Genomic DNA, 26,924 nt, shown 5'->3' with positions numbered 1-26,924 from the left:
AGGAAGGCAAGCAATGACCATGGTCAAGTTACCAAAGACATCACATGTAAATATCTTAACAGCAGAGGTGAGGTAGGTTTTCTTTACCTCATTGTATAGATGAGCAAACAGGCTTTGTGTAACTTTTTCACAGCCAGTAATTGGCAGAGGCAAGCTTTGAATCCAGGATTACCAAATATCAAACTGCTGTTCTTTCTTCCCCAGTAGTGCCGAGTTCCTTGAAGAAAATTATTTTATGGACAATGTATGAGTCTGTTTTCATGCTGCTGATAAACACATACCCAGACTCACAGTTCTGCATGGCTGGGGAGGCCTCACAATCGTGATGGAAGGTGAAAGGCACGTCTTACATGGCCGCAGGGAGAATGAGAGAATGAGAGCCAAGCGAGAAGGGTTTCCCCATACAGAACCATCAGATCACATGAGACTTACTGCCATGAGAACAGCGTGGGGGAACCACCCCCATGATTCAGTTATCTCCCACCGGGTCCCTCCCACAACATGTGGAAATTATGGGAGCTATAATTCAAGATGAGATTTGAGTGGGGACACAGCCAGACCATATCAGACAAGAATCATCTCAAATTTGGGGTGCATGGCTGAGTGCACACACCTGTGAAAACTGCAGGATGAATGCATTACAACACCCCGGAACAAGTCATTTTACCTAAGTGATTGGAAGGGGAAAGCCAAGTGATCTGCTTATCTGGTAAATCATTTAAAACATGATTTTTACATTAACACAAACCCAGATTTATTATGAAGTAATATGCACAAATGAACATGTTTCAAAACAAGAAATCAAAGGAGTTTTCTGTTACGAGCAGCTGCTTTGGGATATATCTCAAACCATAGAAATAGGCGTTAGCCCTCCTGTACTTTTCAGGGATGTCTGCCCAAAGTTTGAGAATTCCCAGGCAAAGAATAGGGCTTTGTTCTCAAAGGCCCTGTGGCGGTGGTGTGCTGGAGCTGGCTCACCCAAGCCATTCAGCCCCATGCCAAGTGACATCAGTTCAATAGCTTACAACCTGCTGTGGTGGGAGTGTGTATTAGTCTGTTCTCACACTGCTGTAAAGAAATACCCGAGACTGGTAATTTTTAAAGAAAAGTTTAATTGGCCCATCGTTCTGCAAGTTGTACAGGAAGCATAGCAGCTTCAGGGAGGCGTCAGGAAACTTTTACTCATGGCAGAAGGCAACGTGGGAGGTGGTGTCTTACACGGTGGGAGCAGGAGAAAGAGGCAGGGGGGTGGTGCTACACACTTCTAAACAACTAAATCTCGTGAGAACTCTATCATGAGAACAGCACCAAAGGGATGCTGCTCAACTATTCACGAAGGATCCACCCCCAAGATCCAGTCACCTCCCACCAGGTCCCACTTCCAACACTGGGGATTACAATTAAACAGGAGATTTGGGTGGGGACACAGATCCAAACCATATCAGAGTATTTACTCCATGGAAGTTGTAAACACTATAAATCACCCCTGCAGCAAGCTGCTTGTTAAACATTTCTCAGCACACCACTGTCCTAGGGTCTAACACAGCCCAGAATTCAGGTGTCCAGGATTCAAGGCAGGCCTCTTGGTCCCCATCTCTGTACGAAGGAAACCTCGCTCAGAAAAGTCAGAATCGACGGCCACTCTGCTCAGTTCGTCACCAAGCCCTCACTCCTCAGTCTTAACATGATATGCTCAAATTTTCCCCAACTCCTGTGGCCACTCTACTATGACATAAACATACATATAGGGATGTTTTCAGGAAGCATTTCACCACACTGACACCTCCTGTACCCTGCCAGGGTGGATAGTGGACTCCTGCCCTGTGTGAGGAGTCCCAAGTGTGCGGCTTGTGGATAGGGCCTCAAATCCAGGCTCCATCAGTTAAAGCTCTGTGACAACAGGCGGGTCATCATCCCTCTCTCATCCCCGCGATGGAAAATAAGGATCCTGGGTGGTTGATTTGCCATTAAAGGTTAAAGGAGATGGTGTAATGCATATAAAGGATCCAGCACAGCTTTCATTCTCATCATTATTAACTGAGGAGGTGATGTTGCTGCCCAGGCATGGAGCACATTCAACACACACACCTGAGCACGTGCATAGAGCACGTGGGCAAAGGACGGTCAATGCGACCTTTTCCCAAACTCACATCCCACAGAACTGGCCCCACCTGGCACTTGTAACCTCAACAGCAATGATGGCAAATACAGTTTATCTTAATGGAGCACTGACTGATATGATCTCATCTCATCCTCCAACAGCCCTTTGTCCTCCCTTTGCAGATGTAAAGGAGGGAGGTAAAGACCCAGCAAGGTTCAGTAACTTGCCCAAGGTCACACAGCTGCACACATGAGAACATTGGTCAACACATTGTCTGGTAGAGGACAAGAGGTAAAGCCAGAAGGCAAATGTGCTCACAATGGAATGTGTTTCCGCTGTGAAGAAGTGGCACCTGATACATGTGAAGGATACCCTCACCCTGGTTTAGTGGGTGAAGGAAGGCTCCTTGAAAAAGTGTTGGTAAAGAAAGTTAATATTTGTCACAGAGCCATTCAGTCATTCAGTTAGCAAACACTTAAGCCCTTTCTGTGTGCTGGATGCTGGTCTAAGGCACTTGGAATACAGAGACGCCTGTCCTCAGGACGGTTGACAGTAAGCATAATAAGCAAATTCTGCAGTGAGTTACACCACAATAAGAGCTACCGAAAAAAGAAATATCTGAACTAGCTGCGAAGGGTAGGTGGGGACAGCTTGCATTGTTAAATAGAATGGTTAGTGAGGCTTGTTGAGAAGGTGAGATTTGAGCAGACCGCAGGAAGTGAGGTGGGGCTGTGGCAGCCCCTTCAGGGACTAGCAGGGAGGCACTGGCATGGGGGTGGGGGTGTAGGACCCGAATGTGATTCTTCATTCTTACAACTCCCTCCAGAAGTAGGTTCTGTATTGTCCCCAGTTGAGAGGTGAGGAAACTGCGGCACAGATAGGTTCAATGGCTTGCCCAGGGTAACACAGCTGATAGGAACACTTGCCACCCTTAGGTAGTCTGACCCCAGAGTGATGTGTTTACCACCACTGGAGGCCGCCTTGCCCTTCCCGTTGACCTTGGCTAAAACAAGGCAGGACCCTGAGCTTCCTTAGCATGAGGGAGCTCTGGATACGCGTGCGTGCGTGTGTGTGTGCACACGTGCAAGAGGGAGGCAGGCAGAGCTGCTGTTTCAGGCCTCCTTTCTGCCTCTTGGAGTGGCCTCACAGGCCGGCTTCAGCGATCACCAGCCGACCTCTTCATCTCACCCTAGCCCTGTAATTCCCCTGAATTACAGATGTTTTCAGCACCGGGTCACTGACAAAGCAAAAGAAGCCCATTTATTGTGCATGAGGACTGGAAGGAAATGGTGGAAGGGTCACTGTATTCATTTCCTCTTGCTGCTGTGACAAATTGCCACAAACTTAATGGCTTCAAGCTACACTCATTTATTCTCTTACAGTCCTGAAAGGCAGAGCTACAAAGCCATGTCAGCAGGTGCTCCTTCATCTTCAAGGCCAGCGGCATAGCCTCCATCTTGCAATTTCTTTTTCTGGCTGACGCTGATCCTCCTGCCTCCCTTTTATAAACAGGAACTTTGTAATCATGTTGAGCCCACTTGGGCAATCCAGGATTGTGCTATTGAGAAATAACTATTTAGCCTTTAACCTGTTTCCTGGCATAAAACTCCTGAAATCGTAGAATTTCCAAAGTGATGTCTGTGAACCCAAAATATCGGAGACAAGTCTTAGTCAATTTACAAAGTTTATTTTGCCAAGGCTAAGGACACACCCATAACACAGCCTCAGGAGGCCCTGACATGTGTCCAAGGTGGTCGGGGCACAGCTAGGTTTTATACGTTTTTGGGCGACATGAGACATCAGCCAGTATGTGTGAGATGTACGTTGGTTTGGTCCGGAAAGGTGGGACAACTCGAAGCTAGGGAGGGGCCTTCCAGGTCATAGGTAGATAAGAGACAAACAGTTGCATTCCCTCAAGTCTCTGATGAGCCCTTCACTGAACACACAGTTTACATGTGACAGGAGGGTAGAGGAGTAGTCACTTATGCCTTGGTCTGGCTTAGTGAAATAGGGCAAAGGGAGCAATCAGCTATGCTTTTATCTCATGAGTTCTGTGTGTCCTTTGTCCAAAAAGAATTTTCTTGTGGGCATAGTGTGAGGGAGTTACGTGGTTAGTAATAAAAGGGGAGGCAGGTTTGCCTGAAGCAGTTCCCAGCTTGACTTCCCTTTGGCTTAGTGATTTTGGGGTCCAGAGATTTCGTTGTGGTTGTTTTTGAGACAGAGTCTCGCTCTGTCACCCAGGCTGCAGTGCAGTGGTGTGATCTTGGCTCACTGCAACCTTTGCTCCCAGGTTCAAGCGATTCTCCTACCTCAGGCTCCTGAGTAGCTGAGATTATAGGCATGTGCTAATTTTTGTATTTTTAGTGGAGATGGGGTTTTCTCATTTTGGTGTGTGGGGAAAACTCCTCACACATGTGGTCGTGGATTGTTGTGGTGTGACAGCAGAGGAAAAACGGTTTGTGTGTTTTCCATTTTCAGAATAATCTCCCCCGCCCCCAAGATCCTTAACTTCATCACACCTGCAAAGTTCCTTTTGCTATGTAAGGTGCCATATTCATGGGTTCTGAAGATGAGGATGTCCATATCTTTGCGGGGGGCCATAACTCTGGTCTACCACAGTCACTAATGCCCCAGTGCCCTCATTCCCAGGCAGATGAAGTCAAGTATCCCCCTTAGCCTGATGTGGCCTGCATGGCACACAGTGCTAATTAGAGGCCCCTCCTGGGCCATGGCTCACCTGCATGGGTCCCCACCGCTTCTTGCCCAGTGAGTGTTGCTGGAAAAGAGGGTCCCAATCCAGACCATAAGAGAGGGTTCTTGGATCTTGCACAGGAAGGAATTCAAGGTGAGTCAGAGCACAGTGAAAGAAGCAAGTTTATTGGAAACTACTCTGTTACAGAGTAGGGTGTTCTCAGAAAGCGGGAGAAGGAATGGGAAACTGTAAGGAGCTATCATTAAACCTGGAATGTGCAGATGCGCTCACTAAAGGTAGGGCTATTTGTGCTATCAGTGACCATTCATCCTTCAGCCTAAGCCTGGTCATTGATGTTATCTCTGAGTAAAGTGGGCTGCAGTCTCAGGACATCTGGACATTCTGCAGGCTTGGTGGGAGATGTTCTGTGTGTCCATAGATTTTCTGTAATTGTAATAGGTGATCAGCTCAGGATGTGGCTACTTTCAGACTGTAAGCATTAACCTTATAGCGGGGGCCTTGTGAGCGCCTATCTACTCACTTTAAGATAGAGTCACTCTAGTCATGTTTTATTAAACCAGAGGCCTGGTAACCAGGGGTCCTTCTAACAGGAGCACCAGAGGAGTGGGGTGTGGCTCAGGGCACCTTCCTGAGGGGCTGGGAAGCCACACCTCCAGCTGCCTCCCATTGGGGCCAGGAAATTGATCATGTGCCCACCTCAACTCCATCTGTTGCAGAATGACTGTTCATTGGATCCTCATTCTAAGGCTGATACAGCTGAAGGGTGTGATAGAGGGGTGTTACCTCTTACTGGCTTATGTTTCAGAGTCTGCAGGGCCACCTCCCAGGTCCAGCATTCTCAAGGGCCTCCCAGGACCCAACCTGTAGTCATGCTCACAACTAATGATTTATTACAGCCAAAAAATGCAGAGCAGTATCAGCAAAGGGAAGGGTGCACAGAGCAGAGCCTGGGGAAGCCAGGGCCAGGCTCCTGGGAGTCCTCTCCCAGTGCAGTCCTGAGTGAAATACTAATTCCCTTAGTAACAAGTTAGAACAACACATGCGAGGTGCTGTCTACACAGCATGCCCGTTAGAGACCCAGTGTCCACGTTTGTTATTGTGAGCTGGTTACATCGGCATCCTCTGCTTGGCAGATAACAACATTGCAGACTCCCAGGAGGAAAGCAGGGGTTCAACATAAGGCGTAAATTGTGTGCTCCCTGCAGCATACAGTGAAGCTGAAGGTATTCTTAACAGTCAGGAAAAGTTTTATATCCGTGTAGGGAATGGTCTCCCAGCCAGGTCCTTAGACACCAGCCTGGGGCTGACCCTGCACACAGGCCTCTTGGGAGAGCAGCCTCAAACCTGCCCTGCTGGTCTCCTCTGCTCAGCTTGTTTCCTCTGACATGGGCAGAGGTGAGGGAGCCACACAGTATGGTTAAGAGCCAGGCATTCGGGGCAAATGTCTAGGTTTGAACGCTGGCTCTGCCACTGGTCTACCTTATGATGTTGGGCAAGTGATTCCTTCCTCTCTGTGCTTCCACCTCCCCATCTGGAAAATGGCATTAGAACTGGACTTGCCACCAGACGTGAGAATTGAAATGATAATCTTCAGTGTTGCTTAGCACATGGAAGCACTCAACATTTATTCATCTTGTTAATAATTCATCTTAGTATTCCTATTCTTAACTACTACTTTATCCTACAAAGAGAGAAATGTAATAATCCAAGGATTCTTCTGCCTAGCTTCTCTTAAATAGGACAAGGCCATCTTAGGATCCATGTTTCGTATCAAAACATATCCGTTACCTAACTCTGAACTCAAGCCTGATGGCCTGGGATTTATTTATCTTCTTCTACCTCCACCCCTACGGGGACGAAACAAACATCTGTAGAGGGAACATCCGTTATTTCCATTTTCCAGGCTGTATGCTGCTGTACTGTTTTCATTACAAAGTCACAAAAAGCTTTTGGGGACATTTCTGCTGTTGTTGGCAGCAGGGTATGACGATGGCATTCTTCGAAGGCGTGTGCTGGAACATTTAGGGATGAACTGTCATGTCTACAACTTTCAGACAACTGCCTTTTTAAAAAAGGGTAGGAAAAATGTCAGCATTTGGTGAAGAGTAAATAGGCATTCATTGCATCATTTTCTCAAGATGTCAAGCTTTCCACAGTAAGGGAAGTGAAAAGTATGTCCCCATTTCTGTCCTCTCCAAAGACACATGTGGAGGGCCAGGGAATGGCTGCAGCAGAACTGTGTCTCTGGGATGGGGTTTCAGCACGCTGAGGATTTGGTTGAGTTAGTCAACAAGTGTTTATTGAGCACCTGTTCTGTGCTAGGTAGGTTCTCAGCCCTGGGAGTAGAGCGGTGAACAAAACAAAGTCTCTGCTTTCCAGCCCAGATCATTGTGTGTGTTTAGGGAAGGGGGAGGTACTACCCACATAAACACCCACATAAACACACTGTTTTCAGAAAGCGGTGAGTACTATGTGGAAAACGGGGCAATACAATAATAGAGCATGCGGTAGCACTGCCCTACAGAAACATAATGTGAGGCATATAATTTTACATTTTCCAGAGGCTACGTTGAAAAGGGTAAAAAGCAACACATTTATCATTAAAGTTAATTTTGTTTTGTTTTGCTTTGTTTTTGAGACAGAGTCTCACTCTGCTACCCAGGCTGGGCTGCAGTGGCATGATCTTGGCCCGCTGCAACCTCTGCCTCCCAGGCTCAAGCAATCCTCCCATCTCAGCCTCCCAAGTAGCTAGGACTACAGGCACACACCACCACACTCAGCTACTTTTTAAATGTTTTATAGAGACGGGGTCTCACTACATTGCCCAGGTTGCTCTCAAACTCTTAGGCTCAGGTGATTCTTCTGCATCAGCCTCAAAGCATTGGGATTACAGGCATGAGCCACTGTGCCTGACCCATTAAAGTTAATTTTAATAACATTTAACTGATTATATCAAAATATTAACATTTTAACATGTAGCCAATATAAACAGTTATCAATGAAATAGTTATTTTTTCATACTAATAGTTTACATTTTTTCATACTGAGTCTTTGAAATCTGATACAAGTTTTATACACACGGTCCATCTAGACCCTTAATTTTTAGTGGAGATACCTGATCTGTACTTAATTTCATAAAACCTTTGGAAAAGCAGAGTCACATACCCAAGTTGTTCCAGACATACTTTAAAGTTTTACAGTAACCAAATCGAGTATCAGTTTTTCATTTTACATTAACAGTAAATTTTAATAATTTTAGCAATAATTTTAAATTTTATTTTATTATTGTTTTAATAGTGAAGTGATTGGAATGAAAATGAGTTCCAGCCTGGGCACAGTTGCTCATGTCTGTAATCCCAGCACTTTGGAAGGCCTAGGCGGTCTGATTGCTTGAGCCCAGGAGTTTGAGACCAGCCTGGGCAACATGGCAAAATCCTGTCTCTGAAAAATACAAAAATTAGCTGAGTGTGGTGGTGAGTGCCTGTGGTCCCAGCTACTCAGAAGGCTGAGGTGGGAGGATCGCTTGAGCTGGGGAGGTTGAGGCTGCAGTGAGCCAAGATCACGCCACTGCACTCCCGCCTGGGCAACAGAGCAAGACCCTGTCTCAAAAGGAAAAAAAAAAGGAAAGAAAATGAGTTCCTCAGTTCCAGTAGTCTTATTTCCCATGCTCAGTTTTCATATGTGGCTAGTGGCATTCACATTGGACAGCACAGGTAGAGACTGATACAGGGCAGAGATTCTTTTGAGATGGGTGGATAGAGGGGCCCTCTTGAGGAGGCGATCTGACCACATCTTCCCTCCTCCACTCCACCCACCCTAATCATGCCACCAACATTTTCCCTGGGTTTCTGCAAAGCTACCTAGTGAGTCCTCTCCCCACTCCTGCTCCCTCTCCTAACACAGTTTACCCACCATATAGACATGCCCCAGTTTTTTGTTAAATGTTGTCTGACGGTGTCACTCCCCTGCTCAGCTCCCCCTCCTCACCCAGTGATGTCACACTTGGGATCAAATCCCAGCTGCTCAGCACCCCTTTCATGATCCGGCCCCTCCTGCCTTAGCCCACTGTCCCCACTGCACTCACTCTGCTTCAGTACACAGACCTTGCTCTCCTCATACCTCGCCTGCACCCACCCACGACACAGAGGCACCTGCTGTGCCTCTACCTGGAATGCTCTTCCCCTAGCACCCACATGGCTCATGCTCTCCTATTTAGACCTTAGCTCAGTGTGACCTCCTCAGAGACACCATCCCTGACCATCCCACAACTCTAACCCCTGTCCTGGCCTGTTTATTGTTCATAGCAATGACCATGACCATCATTGTGCTTTATATGGACTTGCTTTCCCTACTGGAATGTAAGGTGCTTGGTAGCCGGCACTCTTCCACTCTAACTCACTGCTCTCTCCCCAGTATCTGGGACAGCTGGACACCCAGTAGGTGCTCAGTAAATACTTGTCAAATGGATGGCCAGAGGTCTGTACAGTCCTTATTTGCCTCCTGATCAAGAACCTGCTATGATCTTAGGCACAAAAAGGGTTGGCCGTGCCCTTCCCTGACCGTGAGAGGGTGAGGGGGGACAGGAATGCGCCAGGTGTTCTGACATCTGTGTGTGTGCATGTGCGTGTGTGTGTGTGTGTGTGTGTGTGTGTGTGTGTGTGCGTCTCCAGGTTAGGTAGGGGCCTGTGGACTCTGGCACTGCCCAAAAGACCCAGTTGGCCTCATGTCCTGTCTTCTCCCCACAGCCCTGCCTTACCAGCTCTCTGCCCCTCTCTGAGTGTGGACCCTAAAAGGGGAGGAAAGGATGCCTTCTGCACGGGGGAAATCCAAATCCAAGGTAAGTGGCAATTCCTCTTTCTTCTGGAACACCCCATCGTGTCTTGTGAGATGTGGACCATTTGCTTTCCTTCCGTGGAGAATTGTTGCCTGTTGGAGATCCATCCAACACCTAGTCCTTGGTTTTCTCCCATTGCCATGGGGGATGAGAACCTGAGAAGGGCCCAGCAGCCAGGAAACTGCCCAGCGGGCCTCTCTCCATTCCCAGTGTGCACGTGGCACTGGCCTGTTGGTTCAGCATACCTAGGGGCTTTGCCAGTTCCAGGAGAAATGCCCTCCGTGGAGGAAGATGAGAGCCACTGTGATTTCTCAGCATGGAGATGAATGCTGAGGTGGGGCCTGCAGTAGCAGAGGGGACTTGACATGTGCTCTGGAGTTAGTCTTGTTTTGTGGTTTTGTTTCTCCTTGTAAAACCCATGTTTAATGGAGGAAATCTCTTTAGCTAAGGTCCCAAGACTAAAAGGCACCACATAGCCCTGCTATTCCATTGACTGCACTGGCGCAGGCAGTGAGGTGCTATGTGCAGCCTCCTGTGGTCAGCATGCTCCACCACTGTCAATCATCGAGTGGTTTTTACAACAGGCATCTCAAATGCAGTTTCCCATAACAAGCGTGTTTGCTTTCAGTTACGTGTATTAGTTCCCCCTTGCTGCTGTAACAGATTAGCTGCAAACTTGGCAGCTCAAAACAGCACGTGTTTATTATCATGCAGTTTTGTGGTTGGCGTCCAGGCACAACATGGTTTAGCTGGGTCATCTGCTTTGGAGTTCACAGGGCTGAAATCAAGGTGTTGGCCAGCTGTGTTCTCATTTGGGGCTCAGGTCCTCTTCCAGACTTGCTGGTTATTGGCCAGATTCAGTTCCTTCCCACACTTTCCACCTGACCCTCATTTTTCATCTTCAAGACAGCAAGAACCAATAACCAACTGGCCAGGTCAAGTCCAAGATAATCTGCCAAGGTCACATGATCAGTAACCTTGATTATACCCTCAAAGAACCTTTTGTCACATGTGACATATTCACGTTTCTTGGAGAGCATGTGGTTAGGAGATTAAATTGGGAGCTGTCTGGGCTGAACACTAGCTTCTCCATTTACTAGCTGTGAGACCTGCAGTAAGTTTTCTCATCTCTCTGGGCCTCAGTTTCCTCATCTGTAACATACTGTGATTCCGCTGACAGTGCCTCTGTCAGATTCACATGAGCACTAAATGAACCAGTACAGTCAGGTGCTTAGAAGAATGCCTTGACTTTGTAAATGCCTGGTAGATCCAGGTTGCCATGTGTTCTTAATGCAACATAATTTTAATAACAGCTATGTCTTATATTGTATTTTATTTAATTTATTTAATACACCCGCCCCTTTTGGCCTCAGAACCCTGAATGCTTCCTGAATGATTCTTGGTACCTTGTGTCTCCCATGTTTAAGATGTGTGTGCCGTTTCCTCCAGCCATGTGGAAGCACAAGTCCATGGTGAATAGACATTTGATTTCTCATTTCAGGCACCTATAACATTTGGGGACTTGGCCATCTACTTCTCCCAGGAGGAGTGGGAATGGCTGAGCCCCATTCAGAAGGATTTGTATGAAGATGTCATGTTGGAGAATTACCGGAACCTGGTCTCGCTTGGTAAGGTTCTTCTTCCCCCACAGTCCAGAACAAGCCTATTGAGGGACATGCATCACTCTGGGTCTAGTCAGGAAAATGGAAGCCACTGCAGTTTCTTTTTTAAAAGAGCTTTATTGAGATATAATTTACATACTATACAATTCACCCATAAAAAGTGCACAATTAAATGGATTTTATAATAGTGTATTCAGAGTTACGCATCCATCACTACAATCAATTATATTTTCATTATTCCCACCCAAAAACCCAGTACCCGTAAGCAGTCACTCTTCGTCTCCCCCGGCCACTCATCTCCCCCAGATTCAGCAACTACTAGTCCACTTTCTATCTCTATGGATATGCCTGCTCTGGGCCTTTCATACATATGAAATCATAAATATGTGGCTTCTTTGATCTCTAATGTTTTTGAGGTTCATCACGTTGTAGCATGTGCCAATAACTCATTTCTTTTCATTGCCAAAGAATATGTATGGTATGGATAGACCACATTTTGTTTATCCACTCATCAGTTAATAGATGGGCATTTGGGTTTTCACTCTCATTATTTTGATATGCTGCTATGAACATATACAAGTTTTTTGTGTGGATGTATGTTTTCATTTCTCTGGGGCATATACCTAGGGGTAGAATTGCTGAGTCTTATGGAAACTCTGTAGGTAACTTTTGAGTTCTTTTGATATAAATTTTTTTTTTTTTTGAAACAGAGTCTCGCTCTTTCACCAGGCTGGAGTGCAGTAGCGCGACCTCAGCTCACTGCAACCTCCGCCTCCCGGGTTCAAGCGATTCCTCTGCCTCAGCCTCCCGAGTAGCTGGGACTACAGGCATGCTCCACCACACCCGGCTAATTTTTTGTATTTTAGTAGAGACGGGGTTTCCCCATGTTAGCCAGGATGGTCTCTATCTCCTGACCTCATGATCTGCCCACCTTGGCCTCCCAAAGTACTGGGATTATAGGCATGGGCCACCGCACCTACCCCTCTTTTGATAGAATTTAAAGAATTGATTTAAGAGGTTGTTGTTGAAAGGTGAATAGTGGACATTGATGTAACAGAGACAGTAACTGCAGGATGCTGCCACCATCCCTGGGGTTGGAGGGACAAAGGGAAGAGTTTGGGGTTTTTAGGGCTTCAAGGAAGGTCCCCTCGGATCTGGGACTCAGATTTCTGAAGGAGGGGGCAGTGTGCTGCCTGGTTTGTTTATACTTCTGAGGAGCCAGAGGAAACTGTTTCTGGGAGTACAGAACTAAAAAACCCAGACATTGAAACCAACAAAGCCCCTATTGGTGGATGTTGACAGGAAGCAGCTGGTGAAGCAGAAGTGAAGACACCAAGGCCCCAGCCCTGGCACCACAAAACAGATAATACAAGGGTGAGGGTCTGGAGCAGAAAGACAGTAACTTCATAACAGCCTCAGGAGTTTCTGACTCAATTCTCAGGAAAATAGTTTGCTTTGTCGAATTAAAATTTAGCAACTCTACTGGCTATAATTTAGATTCCTGCCTCCCCGTGTGAGATTTAAACAACCAGACTCAACACCGCACACTCTAACACCAGATGTTTGGGGGTTTTCCTGCACACACCAAACAGTTCTCCAGCAGACTCCAACTGGGTGTCCTCCAATTCAATTCTGACACTGTCTACCTGGAGATAGCGTCACATCCCACAGGGTAAGAGCCCAGTCCCACAGGACTGTCCCCTACTTCAGAGGCCAGTTGCATGTCCAGGCCTTCCGACTGACCAGCTCTAAATTAGGGGATTCCCATGACCCTCTCCTCAAGTTCAGTCATTTGCTAGAGTAGCTTTCAGAACTCAGGGAGGCGCTTTACTTATGCTTACCAGTTCAGTGTAAAAGACACTACAGAGGATGCAGTTGAACAGCCAGATGCAAGAGATGCAGAGGGCGAATTATGGGGGGAGGGGCACAGAGCATGCACCCTCTTACTGTACCACCTTCCACGTGGTCACCAACCCCGAGGCTCTCCAAACCCAGTCCACTGGGGTTTTTAAGGAGGCTTCAGGTAGGCAAGGTTGATTAAATCATTGGCCATTAGTGATCGGCTCAGCCTCCAGCCTCTAACCCTTCCCCAGAGGTCAGGAAATGGGGCTGAAAGTTCCAACCCTCTAATCACATGATTGGCAACCAGCCCCCATCTGAAGGCTGTCCAGGAGCCCCCAGCCACAGTCTTCTCATTAACATACAAAAGACACATATGCAGGAGATTCCCAGGGTTTAAGGAGCTGTGTGCCAGGAAACAGGGATGAAAAGCAACTACATATTTCTTCTGATAAATCACAATATCACACTCCCCATTCTCCAGCTGCCCTTCACATCCTGTGTGCTCCCTTCATGCTACTAAACCTGCAATCCTGTTGATGCAGAGCATGGCTCTGACTTCTGTGGTGCCCACATTTATGATCATTTCCCATGTTTGTCCCACATACAGGTCTTTCGTTTCGGAGACCAAATGTGATCACCTTATTGGAGAAAGGGAAAGCGCCCTGGATGGTAGAGCCAGTAAGAAGACGCCGGGCTCCTGGTGAGTGACAGAGAACCAAGGCAGCATATGTCTCAGTCTACTGGGACTGCTATAACAGAATGCCATATATTAGGTGACTTAACAAACAACAGAAATCTACTTCTCACAGTTCTGGAGGCTAAGAAGTCCAAGATCAATGCATGAGCAGATTCGGTGTCTGGTAAGGACTGCTTCCTGGTTCATAGGTGGCACCTTCTTGCTGTGTCTGCACATGGAGGAAGGAGTGAGGGAGCTCTCTGGGAGAGAGATTATAGGTGATTATAGATGATATCTCATTCATGAGGGCTCCACCTTTGTGATTTAAACACCTCCCAAAGGCCCCACCTCCGAATACCATTACCTTAGATGGTAAGATTTCAACATAGGCATTTGGGGAGACACAAACATTCAATCTATTGCAGCATAGAGGCAGGCGTTCTGCATAAGAGCTCATGTGATTGTGAGGGGGCAATCTCTTTAAGAGATTATTTGTGTGCCTCTCCCACTAAAAGGCCTGTGCAGAGAATTCAAGTCTCTTCAATATGAGTCCTAGAGGAAGAAAAAGCAACATTTAGTAAGCCCTTACTAGGTATCAAGCACTCTTCTAAGTTCAGGGTCTTCCTCCCAGCAACCCCACAAGGTGGGTGCTGTTATTACCCCTACTTTATAGACAAGCAAACTGAGGCCCAGAGAGGTTTGTTGACTTGCCCAAGGTCACCCAGCTAGGAAGGAGCAGCAGAGGAGGGTTTGAGGCCCAGCCTCTGCCTGTTTCCAGAAGCTCAGCTCTCCACCACCTTATGCCCACCTGTCCCCCTGCATCTCTGCTTTCGTATTTCCCTTCAGAGAAGGTATTCACTGCCCTCTCTGTTAATACTTATGATAACATTCAAATCTGCATGATTTTTGTGATTCCTTTAAAAATATTTTTTAACTCTTTTCTCCAAGTGTTCTTTTCAGCTACTTTTCAAGGATTCATTGACAAATAGGTTCCTCTTTGGTTGGCCAAGTTATATATTTTGTATGTTTGTTTCTTTAAGTAGCATTCATTGAGTTTCTGCTTAGATGGGATGCATCATCTAGGAGCTAGGGATCAACATTTTGGCGTAGGCTGGGAGAAAACGGCACCACCTCAAGCGTCTGGCTTTGGTGACCTCCAGGTTCTGAGGGTGTGTAATGAGAAGCCAGATGGAAGCACAGTGCAAAAAGAGGACACATATGCATTATTTTACATCTTAATTTCAACATGAAGAAATATCCTTTATTAAAATACTGTTTTTAAGTTTAGAAGAAATTTAGTCATATAACAAAGTTTAGAAAAAGGAAAAGACAAAAACAGTTACATAGAGTTAATCACTGATTACTTGTTTATTTTATGAAATTGGATTTCATGGTTATTATAAGGTTTATATATTTCTGCTTTTTTCACATTTTGTTTTAGTAGAAATATTCTATGTTACTAGTTTCTCATTTCCTATTTTGCATTTAGATTCTAATTTATTATTATTAACATCAGCGTATCTGCATTAAGTGCTTTTACCTGTTTTCTGTAGTACTGAGTCACAGAGGGGGAGCTCTAGATACTTCTGAATTACTTTGCAGAAGAATTGTCAGATCACCAGCCCCCAATAAAAAACCCTAGGCACTAGGTCTTTAGTAGACAACATTTCTCACAATTGCGAGGTTTCACAGTTGTGAAATTTCACACATTGTGGGTGTGTTGTCGCAATTTGTTGCAGGAGGAATGAAGTGCAGCCTGTGTGACTGCACAGGGACACAGCTCCTGAAAGCTGTGACCGGTTTCCTCTAGACTCTGCCCCATTTCCCTTTGCACACTTTGCTTTGAATCCTTTTGCTGTAATAAATCATCACCATGACTACAACTTAAAAAGGAGAATTATCAAATCAGCACCATCAATAGCAATGGGGTTTGATTTTCATACTCACTAGTATTGGATATTGCCATTAAAATGTTTCCCTTAATTTAGTAAAATAAATTAATAGCAGTCAGCATTTATTGAGAACTTACTTTGTACAGATTCTATGCTAAAGCCTGTAAGTTCAGCATCTCATTTAATCCTCACACTTGTAGAAACCTCTGTCATTCCCAAGTAACAAGATGAGGGTTTGAGTTTTGGAAACGTTAAATAACTTGCCCAGGATCTCCTGTTCGGGAGATGCAGTAGCAAGGTTTGAAGCCTTGGCAGTTCACCTTTTTAAATTTTTTTCTCTTTAATTTTTACAATATATAGAAGGTGTATATATTAATATTTACAGGGTACGTAGGATATTTCGATACAGGCATATAATGTGTAAGAATCACATCAGGATATATGAGGTATCTATCACCTCAAGCTTTTATTACTGTGTTACGAACATTCCTATTGTACTCCCTCAGTTATTCTAAAATGTACAACAAAGTATTGCTGACTGTATTCACCCTGTGGTGCGATCAAATAGTAGATTGTATTTAATGCATCTAACTTTATTTTTGTACCCACTAATCATCCCCTTTTTTTCTGCCTACCCTTCCCAGCCTCTGGTAACCATCCTTCTACTCTCTTATATCCATGAGTTCAATTGTTTTCATTTTTGGCTCCCACAAATGAGTGAGAACATGTGAAGGCTGTCTGTGTCTGGCTTATTTCCCTTAAAATAATGTCTTCCAGTTCCGTCCATGTTGTTGCAGATTACAGGATCTCATCCTTTTTTATGGCTAAATACTACTCCATGACTGTTGATGGTCATGTGGCTATTGTGAGTAGTGCTGTGATAAACATGGAAATGCAGAGATCTTTTTTATATACTAATTTATTTTTTGGGGGGGTATATACCAAGCAGTAGGATTGCTGAATCATATATTAGTTCTATTTTTAGTTTTTTGAGGAACCTCCCCATATTGTTCTCAATAGTGGCTGTACTAATTTACATTCCCACAGTGTACGAGGGTTCCCCTTTCTCCATATCCTCACCAGCATTTGTTTTGCCTGCTTTGGGAAAAAGGTCATTTTAACTGGGGTGAGATGATACCGTGTAGTTTTGATTTGCATTTTTCTGATGATCAGTGATGTTGAGCACTTTCTCATATGCCAGTTTGCCGTGCGTATGTATGTCTTCTTTTGAGAAATGTCTATCAGATCTTTTGCCCATTTTTTAATTGGATTATTACATTTTTTTCCTATAGAGTTGTTTGAGCTCCTTATGTATTCTGTGGTTATCAATCCCTTGTCAGATGGGTAGTTTGCAAATATTTTCTCCCATTCTGTAGATTGTCTCTTCACTTTGTTGATTGTTTCCTTTGCTGTGCCCAAGCTTTTTAACTTGATATGATTCTAATAGTCCATTTTTAGTTTCATTGCCTGTGTTTGTGGGGTATTACTCAAGAAATATTTGCCCAGACCAATGTCCTGGAGACTTTTGCCAGTGTTTTGTTTTAGTAGTTTGATTGTTTTAGGTCTTAGATTTGTCTTTAATCCATTTTTATTTGATTTTTGCATATGGCAAGAGATTGGAGTCTAGTGTCTTCTGCATGTGGATATCCAGTTTTCCCAGCACTATTTATTGAAGAGACTGTCCCTTCCCCAATATATATTTGTAACATCTTTGTTGAAAATGAATTCACGGTAGATGTATGGATTTATTTCTGGGTTCTCTATTCCGTTCCATTGGTCTGTGTGTCTGTTTTTATCTCAGTACCATGCTGTTTTGATTTCTGTAGCTCTGCAGTATAATTTGAACTTAGGTAATATGATTCCTACAGTTTTATTCTTTTTGCTCAGAATGGCTTTGGCTATTCTGGGTCTTTTGTGGTTCCATATAAATTTTAGGTTTATTCTATTTCTATGAGGAATGTCTCTGGTATTTTGGTAGAGATTGCATTGAATCTGTAGATTAATTTGGGTAGTATGGGCATTTTACTAATAATTATTCTTCAAATCCATGAGCATGGACTATCTTTCCATATTTTTGTGTCCTCATCAATTTCTTGCATCAGGTTTTGTAGTTTTCATTGTAGAGTTATTTCACTGCTTTTGTTAAGTTTATTCCTAGGTATTTTATTTTATTTGTAGCTATTGTAAATGGGATTACTTGATTTCTTTTTCAGATTGTTCACTGTTGGCATATAGAAATGCTGCTGGATTTTTATATGTTGATTTTGTATCCTGCAACTTTACTAAATTTATCAGTTGTAATAGTTTCTAGGTGGATTTTTTATGATTTTCCAACTAAAAGATCATATCATCTGCAAAAAGAATAATTTGACATCTTCCTTTCCAACTTGGATGCCTTTTATTTCTTTCTCTTTTCTGATTGCTCTAGCTAGGACTTTCAGTGCTATGTTGAATGTAGAATAATAGTTGTGAAAGTGGGCATTCTTTTTATGTTCCTGATCTTAGAGGAAAGGCTTTCAGGTGTTTTTTCCATTCAGTATGATGCTAGCCATGGGTCTGTCATATACGGCTTTTATTGTGTTGAGGAATGTTCCTCTATACCCAGTTTTTTGAGGGATTGTGTCATGAAGGGATGTTAAATTTTATCAAATGCTTTTCAGCATCAACTGAAGTGATCATATGTTTTTTGTCCTTCATTCTGTTTATATATATCATTGATTTGCATATATTAAAGCATCAATGCATTCCTGGGATGAATCATTCTTGTTCATGATAAATGATCTCTTTAATGTGTTGAATTCAGTTTGCTAGTATTTTGTTGAGGATTCTTGAATTAATATTAAGCTCTTTTTTTGATGTGTCCTTGGGTTTTGATATCAGGGTAATACTGGCCTTGTAGAATGAGTTTGGAAGTATTCTGTCCTCCTCTATTTTTTGGAATAGTTGAGTAGGATTGGTATTAGGTCTTTTTTAAGTATTTGGTAAAACTCTGCAGTGAAGCTGTCAGGTCCTGGGCTTTTCTTTGCTGGGAAACTTTATTACAGCTTCAATCTCATTGTTATTGCTTTGTTCAGGTTTTGGATGTCTTCATGATTCAGTCTTGGTAGGTTGTATGTGTCTAGGAATTTATCTATTTCTTCTAGGTTTTCTTCTTTTTTTTTTTTTTTTTTTTTTGAGACGGAGTCTTGCTCTCTCACCCAGGCTGGAGTGCAGTGGCGTGATCTCGGCTCACCGCAAGCTCCGCCTCCCAGGTTCACACCATTCTCCTGCCTCAGCCTCTCCGAGTAGCTGGGACTACAGGCGCCCGCCACCACGCCCGGCTAATTTTTTGTATTTTTAGTAGAGACAGGGTTTCACCGTGGTCTCGATCTCCTGACCTCGTGATCTGCCCGACTCGGCCTCCCAAAGTGCTGGGATTACAAGCATCAGCCACCGCGCCCGGCCTCTTCTAGGTTTTCTAATGTATTGGCCTAGGTTGCACGTAGTAGTCTCTAATGATCTTTTGAGTATCTGTAGTATCAGTTGTAATCATTCCTTTTGCATCTCTGGTCTTATCTTTTTTTTTCTTAATCTGATTAAAAGTTTGTCAATTCTGTTTCTCTTTTTGAAAAAATTTCATTTTGTTGATCTTTTGTGGGTTTTTTGAGACAGAGTCTTGCTATGTCACCCAGGCTGGAGTGCAGTGGCACGATCTCGGCTCACTGCAACCTCCACTGCCTGGGTTCATGCAATTCTCCTGCCTCAGCCTCCTGAGTAGCTGGGATTACAAGCGTCCGCCACCACGCCCGGCTAATTTTTGTATTTTTAGTAGAGATGGGGTTTCACCATGTTGGTCAGGCTGGTCTTGAACTCCTGACCTCAGGTGATCCGCCCTCCTTGGCCTCCCAAAATGCTGAGATTACAGGTGTGAGCCTCCACGCCCATCCTCTTTTGTGGTTTTTTAATTTAAATTTCATTTCTTTCTGCTCTGATCCTTACTATTTCTTTTTTTCTGCGAATTTGGGATTTGGTTTGCTCTTGGTTTTCTAGTTCTTTAAGATGCATCATTAGGTTATTTGAAGTTTTTCTACTTTTTTGGTGTAGGCGTTTATTGTTACAAACTCTCTTCATACTGCTTTTGCTGTATCCCATAGGTTACAGCATGTTTTCATATGTTGTGTTTTCATTATCATTTGTTTTAAGGAATTTTTAAATTTTAATTAAGAAATTTCTTCAGGCTGGGGGTGGTGGCTCATGCCTATAATCCCAGCACTTTGGGAGGCCGAGGTGAGTGGATCACCTAAGGTCAGGAGTTCAAGACCACCCTGGCCACCATGGTGAAACCCTGTCTCTACTAAAAATACAAAAAATTAGCCAGGCATGGTGGTGGATGCCTGTAATTCCAGCTAGTCGGGAGGCTGATGCAGGAGAATCGCTTGAACCCAGGAGGTGGAGGTTGCAGTGAGCCGAGATCACACCATTGCATTCCAGCCTGGGCAACAAGAGCGAAACTCTGTCTCAAAAAAAAAAAAAAGAAATTTCTTCATTGACCCACTGGTCATTCAGTATTATATTGTTTAATTTCAATGTGTTTGTATACTTTCCAAAGTTCTTCTCATTATTGATTTCTAGTTTTGTTCCATGTGGTCAGAGAAGATACTTGATATGATTTCCATTTGAAAGATTTTTTTTTTTTTTTTTTAATACAGTGGTGCGATCACGACTCACTGCAGCCTCAACCTTTTAGGCTAAAGCAATATTCCCACCTTGGCCTACTGAGTAGCTGGGACTACAGGCATGTGCCACCACGCCTGGCTAATTTTTGTATTTTTTTAAAGATGGGATTTCACCATGGTGCCTAGGCTGGTCTTGAACTATTGAGCTCAAGCAATCCACCTGCCTCAGCCTCTCAAAGTGCTGGGATTACAGGTGTGAGCCAGTGCACCCAGCTTTTTTTGGAGTTTTAAGACTTATCTTGTGTCCTAATATTTCATGGTCTATACTTGAGAATGATCCAAGTGCTGAGGAGAATGTGTAACCTGTAGTCATTGGATGAAATTGTCTGTAAATATCTATTAGGTCCATTAGGTCTGATGTTTCTTTGTTGATTTTCTGTCTGGATGATTTGTGCAATGCTGAAAATAAAGTGGTTAAGTCTCTAACAATTATTGTATTGGGGTTTGTCTCTCTCTTTAGCTCTGAAAATATTTGCTTTATGTATCTGGGTACTCCATTGTTGGGTGTGTATATATTTACAATTGTTATATCCTTTTGCTGAATTGATCCTTTTAGCATTGTATGACTTTCTTTGTTTCTTTCCATATTTTTTGTCTTAAGCTCTATTTTATCTAAATGTAGCTGCTCCTGCTCTTTTTTGGTTTTCATTTGCATGGGATTTTTTTTCCCTCCCTTTAGTTTTAGTCTATGTGTGTCTTTATAGGGAAAGCCTGTTTCTTATAGGGAACAGATCATTGGGTCTTTTTTAAAATTCATCCAGCCACTCTGTGGCTTTTGATTGGAGATTTTGTCCATGTACATTTAATATTTATAAGTAAGGACCTACTACTGACATTTTGTTATTTGTTTTGGTTGTTTTGTGGCCTTTTCTTTTTCCTTCTTGTCTTCCTTTTTGTGAAAGTGATTTCCTCTGATGGTATGTTTTAATTTCTTGAATTATATTTTTTGTGTATCTCATATATTTTTTATTTGAGGTCAGCATGAGGCTCGTAAATAATATAACCCATTAATTTAAACTGATGACAATTTAACTGTGCAAAAACAAACCAACAAACAAGCAAAGAGAAAACTAATAAAAACCCTATACTTTAAATTCATCTCCTCTTTTAAACTTTTTGTTGTTTATATTTTAATACTGTGTGTCTTAAGTTGTTGTAGTTGCTATTTTTTATCAGTCCATCTTTTAGTCTTCCTACTTAAGATATGAGTAGTTTACACATCACAATTACAGTATTATAATATTTTGTATTTATCTGTGCAATTACTATTGCTAGTGAGTGTTGTATGTTCAGATGATTTTTTATTGGTCATTAGCATCCTTTTCTTTCAGACTGATGAACTCCCTATAGGATTCTTGTAGGATAGGTCTGATGTTGACAAAATCCCTCAGCTTTTGTTTGTCTAGGAAAGTCTTTATTTCTCCTTCCTGTTTGAAGGACATTTTCACTGGATATAATATTCCAGGATAAAGGTTTTTGTTTTCTTCAGCTCTTTAAATATATCATAATTCTCTCTCCTGGCCTATAAGGTTTCCACTGAGCAATCTGCTGCCAGACGTATCAGAGTTCCATTTTATGTTATTTGTTTCTTTTCTCTTGCTGCTTTTAGGATCATGTCTTTATCCCTGACATTTGGGAGTTTATTAAATTATCTGAGATAGACTTCTTTGGATTAAAGCTGCTGCTTGGTGTTCTATAACCTCCTTGTACTTGAATTTTGACATCTTTCTCCAGGTTTGGAAAGTTGTCTGTTACTATCTCTGAATACACTTTCTACCCTAGTCTCTCTACCTTCTCTTTAAAGCCACTAACTCCTAGATATGCCCTTTTGAGACTATATACTAGATCCTGTAGGCATGCTTTATTATTATTCTTCCCTTTGACTCCTCTGACTATGTTTTCAAAGAGCCCATCTTCAAGCTATTTCTTCTGCTTGATCAATTCTGCTGTTGAGAGACTCTGATGCATTCTTTAGTTTGTCAACTGAATTTTTCAGCTCCAGAATTTCTGCTTGATTCTTTTTAATTATTTCAGTGTCTTTTTAAAATTTATCTGATAGGATTCTGAATTCCTGCTCTGTGTTATCTTGGATTTTGTTGAGCTTCTTCAAAATAGCTTTTTTTTTTTTTTTTTTTTTTTTGAGACAGAGTTTCTCTCTGTTCCCAGGCTGGACTACAATGATGGCATGATCTTGGCTCACTGCAACCTCCGCCTCCTGAGTTCAAGCAATTCTCATGCCTCAGCCTCCCGAGCGGCTGGGATTACAGGCGTGTCCCACTATGCCCAGCTAATTTTTTTTAATTTTTAGTAGAGACGGGGTTTCACCATGTTGGTCAGGCTGATCTCAAACTCCTGAACTCAGGTGATCCACCCGCCTTGGCCTCCCAAAATGCTGGGATTACAGGCATGTTCCACTGCGCCTGGCCAAGATAGCTATTTTGAATTCTCTGACTGAACGGTCACATTATCTCTGTCACTCCAGAACTGGTCACTGTTGCCTTATTTAGTTCATTCGGTGAGGTCATGTTTTCCCGGATGGTCTTGATGCTTATGGATGTTTGTCATTACCTGGTCATTGATGAGTTAGGTATTTATTCTTATCTTTGTAGTCTGGGCTTGTTTGTACTGGTCCTTCCAGAGAAGACTTTCTATGTATTCAAAGGGGCTAGGGTGTGTCTTCGTTGACTGCATCCATGTTTGCATTAGGGGTCACCCCATGTCCAGTAACTCTGTGACTCTTGTAGACTCACAGAAGTACTGCCTTGGTGGTCTTTGGTAAGATCCAGGAGAATTCCCTAGATTACCAGGAAGTCATTCTTTTCCCTTACTTTCCCTGAATGAATGGAGTCTCTCTCTCTCTGTGCTGAGCTGCCTAGAGTTGGGGAACGGATGATACAAACACTCCCATGACCACCAACACTGGGACTGTGCTGGGTCTGACCCGAAGCCAGCGTAGTACTCATTCTTGCCCAAGGCCTGTGGCTACCACTGCCTGGCTACCACTGATGTTTATTCGAAGCCCAAGAGGTCTTAATTCATCAGGTGGTAAATTCTTCCAGGCCTGTTTTTCCCTTTAGGGCAGCGAGTTGCCTTCTGGCCCAGGGTAGGTCTAGAAATCTTGTCCAGGACCTATGGCCTAGAATGAGGCCTTCAGGACCCTGCTTGGTAGTTTATTTTACTGTGGTTGAGCTGATATCCAACTTGCAAGACAATGTCCTCTTTACTCTTCCCTCTCCCCTTGGAGCTGCCAGCTGTGCTGCCTGGAGTTGGGAGAGAGTTGATACAAACACTCTCTTGGCCACTCCAGCTGGTTTGTCACTGGTGTGTCACTGGGTAGCAGGTACCCTAAGTCCACTGGTTCTGAGCCAAGCATAGTACTAGGACTTGCCCAGGAATTGCAGTCCTTGTGGCCTAGACTGCCTTTCAGATTTACTTAGGACACCAGAGTGTTTTAGTCTGTGGTGGGGGTATTTGCTGGAATTCAAGTTTCCACCACTGTGGTGGACAATTCTCAGGTTTAAATGCTTCCTCTGGGGGTGCTGGCCAAATTCTGCCCACGTTGCTTTCTGCTGTGACGGGGCAGCACTGAGTTCCAATGCAGAGTCCCACCATCACTCCATTCTTCCTCCTCCAAACACATAGATTCTCTCTTGTTGCCGTGCTGCACTACCAGGCACTGGGGGAGGGGTGGTGCAGGCACATGATGACTATCTTTTCTACCCTCTTCAGTGCCTCTTTCTTTGAATACGATGTTAAAACTTGATACTTTGATTGCTCACCTAATTTTTGGTTCCTATGAAGGTGTTTTCTTATGTGGATAGTTGTTCAATTTGGTGTTACTGCAGAGGGGGCAATCGCTGGAGGGCTCTATTTGGCCATCTGGCTCTTCCACTTTCTCCCTTTTAGTTGTTTTGTTTGTTTTTTGAGGTGGAGTCTCACTCTGTCACCTAGGCTGGAGTGCAGTGGCACCATCTCAGCTCACTGCAACCTCCACTTCCTGGGTTCATGCAATTCTCCTGCCCCAGCCTCCTGAGTAGCTGGGATTACAGGCACACACCACCACACCTGGCTAATTTTTGTGTTTTTAGTAGAGATGGGGTTTCACCATGTTGGTCAGGATAGTCTTGAACTCCTGACCTTGTGATCCACCCACCTCAGCCTCCCAAAGTGCTAGGATTAAAGGCGTGAGTCACCATGTTTGTTTGTTTTTTTTTTAAGGAGACAGGAACAGGGTCTTCTATTACCCAGGCTGGAGTGTAATGGTGCAGTCATGGCTCACTGCAGCCTTAAACTCCTGGGCTCAAGCAGTCCTCCTGCCTCAGCCTCCCAAGTACCAGTTTGTTTCTTGAGCCCTTGTGGATAGACTGGATATCCATATTAGTTTACCCATATTGGATAGGCCATAAATCTTTCTTGTAGATTTGCTAGCATTTGTTTTCTGTTTTTACTTATTCTTGTGAATTGTTTTTTCATGATCTTTCCCCTTTTATCTAGCAGTGACTTTTTTATTTTCTGCTTGTATAGTAAGCTTTCATATAGAAAATGCATCAACCATATGACATTACATTTTACTTCAAATATTTCCCCATTCTTTCCTAAGACTTTTTATTTTATTTACCTTTTATTTTTTCTATTTGGTTATATGAAAGTTTTTTTCATTTTTGTGTGATTGGAAATGTTGGCATTCACATTGTAATTTTTTTTATTTCCATAGTTAGAAATTCATCTGGTTTCTAGAATTTGGGGTATATTTCGTATTATTTTAGTTTGTAATGATTTTGTACTTTATATTGAACTAATTCACCTGGGATTAATTTTGGTATATGGTGTGGTTTAAGGATTTCCACATTGAAGATGGGGAGATGGGCTGAGGGGATATGTTAGTATGTGTAGGAACAAAGGAAGGTACAAAGGAAAAGGAAGGGAAATGAACAGTTTTAGGAAAATGTGAGAGGGAGAACCAGCTTAACTGATGTGACTTAATGGGATGTGGGGTGGGAAGGACTATAGGAGGAATCTTGGGTTTCTTGTTTTGCTGATGCTGCTAGCTTCACTGTAAACATTTCCATTGTCTTCCTGTGTTAATTCCTTATTTTATTTATATCTGGTTGTTTTCTGGAGCTTCTACTAATAATAATTATAATGGTAGCTACTACCAGTTATTAAGCAACTCCAGGTTCACAAAGCTTTCTCTAGAACCCTTGGAGCAAGATGTGTTTCAGAATTCAGAATGGTGCAGATTTTTGAAAGGTAAACAGGTCATATACTATATGTGGCATAACATACCCAGCAGGGGCTGGAGCAGCACCCCAGAATCAAACACATTGAGATAGCTACAAAGACTAGACCTTCTAAGAGCAATAAATGGAGGCTATGAATAGCCTCATTGCATTTCAGATGGGGTTTCACTCCAAATGTCCATTCAAAAAAGAAAAGAAAAAAGGAAAGAAGACTTTGGTTCTCAGCTTTTTGAATACTGGAATGGCAGATTAGAGGTCATAGCATGGGCCAGAAATTTCGCACATTATTTCCAATTCTCATGAAAACCTTGTGAGGTACGTGATTATTATCCATATTTTCAAGATAATATGCTTATGGTAATAGAGTTAACAAGTGTGTCACAAGGTTATGTAGTTAAATGAAAAACACCTCAGTTAATTCAGTAATATCTGCCTTTAAAGCACAGCTATGAAACAGAAATATAATGTGAGCCACATATGTACTGAAAAAATCTTTAGTATCCACATTTAAATAAAAATTTAAAAACAGTGATATGGTTTGGATCTGTGTCCCCACCAAATCTCATGTTGAAATTTAATCCTCAGTGTTGGAGGTGGGGTCTGGTGGGAGGTGATTGGATCATGGGAGTGGATTTCTCATGAATGGTTTACACATTCCCTTGGTGATGATGTCTTAGCAATAGGGAGTGAGTTCTTACAAAATCCGATTGTTGTAATATGTGGCACCTCCTCCACACTCTCTCTTTCTCCTTGTTTCACCATGTGATGTGCCTTCTCCTACTTTGTCTTTCACCATGAGTAAGAGCTCACTGAGGCCTCCCCAGAAGCCAAGGAGGTGCCAGCACCATGCTTGTACAGCCTACAGAACCAGGAGCCAATTGAACCTATTTTGTTTATAAATTACCCACTCAAGTATTTATTTATAGCAATATAAGAACTTCCTAACACAAACAGGTAAAATTAATTTTAGTAATATATGTATTTAACCTAATATATCCAACATATTATATCACATAACCAGCATTTTTACAATGAGATACTTTATACTTTTTGTAGTAAATTTTCACAATCTGGCATATGTTTTATACTCACAGTATACCTCAAACCAGCCACATTTCAATTCCTCAGTAGCTACAGGTGACTAATGGCTACTATATTGGATAGCATAGTTCTAAGCCTGTGTTTATCATGCCACATTCACTTAGGTTTATAGTCAGTTTGCCACACAAGTAGTTATTTTATATCACCTTGGACTTTGACACCCTATGCCAGCCACATTGATCTATTTT

General features: G+C 43.1%; 1 protein-coding gene across 9 annotated transcripts in view; it reads left to right on the top strand.

The window, feature by feature from the left end:
* The window catches only part of ZNF667 (zinc finger protein 667), a 37,165-nt gene that overhangs the window by 5,729 nt on the left and 4,512 nt on the right, over nt 1-26,924 (top strand). For all 9 annotated transcript variants that reach the window (XM_058424823.1, XM_058424821.1, XM_058424820.1 and 6 more), the window contains 3 exons: nt 9,560-9,651; nt 11,150-11,276; nt 13,720-13,812. In XM_058424823.1, the coding sequence (XP_058280806.1) occupies nt 9,619-9,651; nt 11,150-11,276; nt 13,720-13,812 (253 nt within the window). In that variant the 5' untranslated portion in view covers nt 9,560-9,618. The remainder of the gene's footprint in view (nt 1-9,559; nt 9,652-11,149; nt 11,277-13,719; nt 13,813-26,924) is intronic.

The sequence above is a fragment of the Hylobates moloch genome, unplaced genomic scaffold (genome assembly GCF_009828535.3).
Source record: "Hylobates moloch isolate HMO894 unplaced genomic scaffold, HMol_V3 SCAFFOLD_12, whole genome shotgun sequence".
NCBI lineage: Eukaryota > Metazoa > Chordata > Mammalia > Primates > Hylobatidae > Hylobates > Hylobates moloch.
This window is presented reverse-complemented; position numbering and strand designations above follow the sequence as displayed.